Source organism: Eimeria necatrix, genomic scaffold (assembly GCF_000499385.1).
Source record: "Eimeria necatrix Houghton genomic scaffold, Enh_scaff73, whole genome shotgun sequence".
Classification (NCBI taxonomy): Eukaryota; Apicomplexa; class Conoidasida; order Eucoccidiorida; family Eimeriidae; genus Eimeria; species Eimeria necatrix.
In genome coordinates, this window is record NW_013651747.1 from 116,829 (window position 1) to 120,079 (window position 3,251).

General features: G+C 39.0%; 1 protein-coding gene across 1 annotated transcript; it reads right to left on the bottom strand.

The window, feature by feature from the left end:
• Positions 1-2,454: 2,454 nt before the first annotated feature.
• On the bottom strand, positions 2,455-2,586 carry ENH_00086500 (hypothetical protein; the record flags this gene model as incomplete). Its single annotated transcript, XM_013577607.1, has 1 exon — positions 2,455-2,586. One exon carries the CDS (start codon positions 2,584-2,586, stop codon positions 2,455-2,457), a length of 132 nt encoding a protein of 43 aa, XP_013433061.1.
• Positions 2,587-3,251: the final 665 nt, after the last annotated feature.

Here is a 3,251-nt window from a genome sequence, read left to right on the forward strand (position 1 = left end):
ATATATATATATATATATATATATATATATATATATATATATATATATATATATATATAAAGGCTGATAAACAAAAGTGCGAATTTGAAAGCCGAGCAGAAAAACCTATGTATTTTTTCTTCAGGTGTATCGACAGCTGAGAGATATACGGGTGGCCTATAGTCTACTTTACTACTTCGAACTTTCTTCATTTGTTTTTTATTTGTTTTATTTGTTTTAATTCATTTTTGTTGTTTTTTTGTTTTTTTGTCAAAGAATTAAAAGACAAATGCTGCTGCTCGCCGCCCAAGGCTGTGGGGACCTTCTTGGAATTAGAAAAGAAAGAAAGAAAACTTTTCTTTTCCATTTTTATTCCTTTCCACTTTTCTTTTTTTCTCTTTTTCATTTTTCCCCTTTTCACTTTTCTTCAATTGCGTTCATCGCAAATGGCCATTAAGGCATTCCACTTCCACTACACACTGTAGACATATATATATATATATATATATATATATATATATATATATATATATATATATATATATATATATATATATAACATATATATATATTATACAGGATATATATATATATATAACATATATAACATAAAATATATATATAATATATATATATAATGTAAAACATATAATATGCATATAATATGTATATAATATATATATACATATATGTGTATGTACATGCAATACATAACATATATGTACTATATACGATATATATTATATGTGTACATATGCATATTATATATATATATATATATATATATAAATGCATGTATAATAAATTATATATATATATAATATACATTTATTATATGTGTATGGGAGCTTCTTCTAAGCTGTAGGAGTAAAAAAGTTGAAAGTGAATATAAAGGCGCCACATAACGAGGTGTACGTATACCGCGCGGTGTACATACACCCCACTCAGCCACCCAGGAAGAGCCCACCCCACGGAAGTGCAGAAATGAAATTAAATGTTTATTATTATTTATTATTACTACTATTTTTATTTATTATAATTATTGAACTAAATTGGGGAGAAATAATTACTTTTAACCCTTAATTGCTGCTCTTGTGCACAGAAAGAAACGCCTGCCAGCAGCCAAGGAACGCTCCCTTGGAAATATCATTTTTTGGATTTTCTCGGAATTCCATCAGTGGAATTTCGGGAAACTTGCGCCATTTAATGCAAAATAAAATGCTCTTTCTGAATATGCATTTATTTCTGATTTATTTTTGTCATTTAAAGCTTCAAACTGACTCCAAACTTTCCGCAGGCCCTCTACCCGCGGGTGTACGTACACTCCAGCACCCTCGGCATTATACGCATGCGTACGAGTTCTTCTCTGCTTGCATTTATTTTATTTATTTATTTTTATTTACATTCGCCTACTGTGGTTCTCACGCTTTATGTACGCATACGGCATATATTTATATTTATGTGTATATATATATATATGCATTTACTGTACATATAGATATATATTTGATAATATATATATTTTATATAACATGTACACGACCATACATATAAATATATACTACTATGCACTACATACAATGCATTATATATTATCTGTATATGTAATATTTTATTAAGTACTTTTTAATCCTTTATACACCCTGCAGCTGTCTGTGTAAACGTCCAGTGTACGTACACCTGAATGCATGCAAACAGATATCCATTAAACGCATATATATATATATATTTATGGACATTTCCACTTTATATATATATATATACATATATAAATATATATTTATATATATATTTGATTATATATGTGCAATAAAGCATATAAAAATATAAAAAAGATAAAAGACATAAATGACGCAAAGCTTTCCACCCATCTGCGTTCCACGCACCTCCCTGTACACCCCAGGAGCTGTCTGTACACCCGAGGGTCCCTCACCGCGGGCCCCAAAACAAAATAAGCAGCACTTGCATGCATTATTTAAATAAATATCAATAAATAAATCATAAATATTCACAAAACTATAATAATAATAATAATATTTCGCCACTTTGCTTCTGCAGCAGCACAGCCTTCCCCTTCCCCCACACTGTACATACACCCCAGCGCCCTGGCGCCAGCAGCAGCAGCAGCAGCGGCTGCTGCTGCTATTGCTGCTGCTGCAGTAGTAATAATATCTGCTGCTGCGGCAGCAGCTAGTACTACTGCTGCTGCTGCAACTGCAGCTGCAGTTACTGCTGCAGACCTCACTGCAGTTGCTGCTGTTGCTGCTGCTGCAGCAGCAGCAGCAGCAGCAGCAGCAAGGAAAGGTCAAAATGTGGGCAGCCCACGCGCTGCCAGACCCCCGGAAATGCGCAGCACTTTTCTTTTAATGCATTTTCATTTTTGTTCTTATTTTTGTTTTTTGTTTTGAATTTAATTTTGTTTTCAATTTATCTCTTTACTTATTTTATTTGTTTAATCTGCTGCTGCTTTTATGATCACCGCAGCTCTCCAATAATGCGTCGCACTTCTCCTTGGCAGCAGCAGCAGCAGCAGAAACTGCTGCTGCTGCTTCGCTGCTGCTGCTGCTGCTGTTGCTGCAGCTCGCCCGCCTCATCAGAGCCATCCATGCCCCCGTTTCTCCCGAAGCAAGAATGGCGCGCAGCAGCAGCAGCAGCAGCAGCAGCAGCAGTAGCTGCTGCTGCTGCTGCTGCAGCATTCCCCTGCTGCTGCCGCTGCAGCAGCAGCAGTAGCTGCTGCTGCTGCTGCTGCTGCTGCAGCAGCTGCTGCTGCAGCGGGTCAGAGCCAGACAGGCCCCCCCTGCTCGTTGGAGAACTTGTTGGCAATGATGTCGGCGAAGACAAGAGAAGTAATTGCAGAAAGTTTTATTAAAATGTTCAAAGATGGTCCAGTGGTGTCTTTCAAAGGGTCCCCCACAGTGTCCCCCGTCACTGCGTTCTTGTGGGCTGCAGAGCCCTTCCCGTTCTCCGCGCCCAGCGCCCCGGACTGCAGCAGCAGCAGCAGCAGCAGCAGCAGCAGCAGCAGCAGCAGCAGCAGCAGCAGCAGCAGCAGCAGCAAGGACAGCAGCAGCAGCAATAGCAACAGCACCAGCACTTCACACACGACCACCACCCCACCCCTTCCTCCCGTCACCCCCCGCATCATCATCATCATCATCATCAGCAGCAGCAGCAGCAGCAGCAACAACAGCAGCAGCAGCAACAACAGCAGCAGCAGCAGCAGCAGCAGCAGCAACAGCAGCAGCAGCAGCAACAGCAGCAGCAGCAGCAGCAGC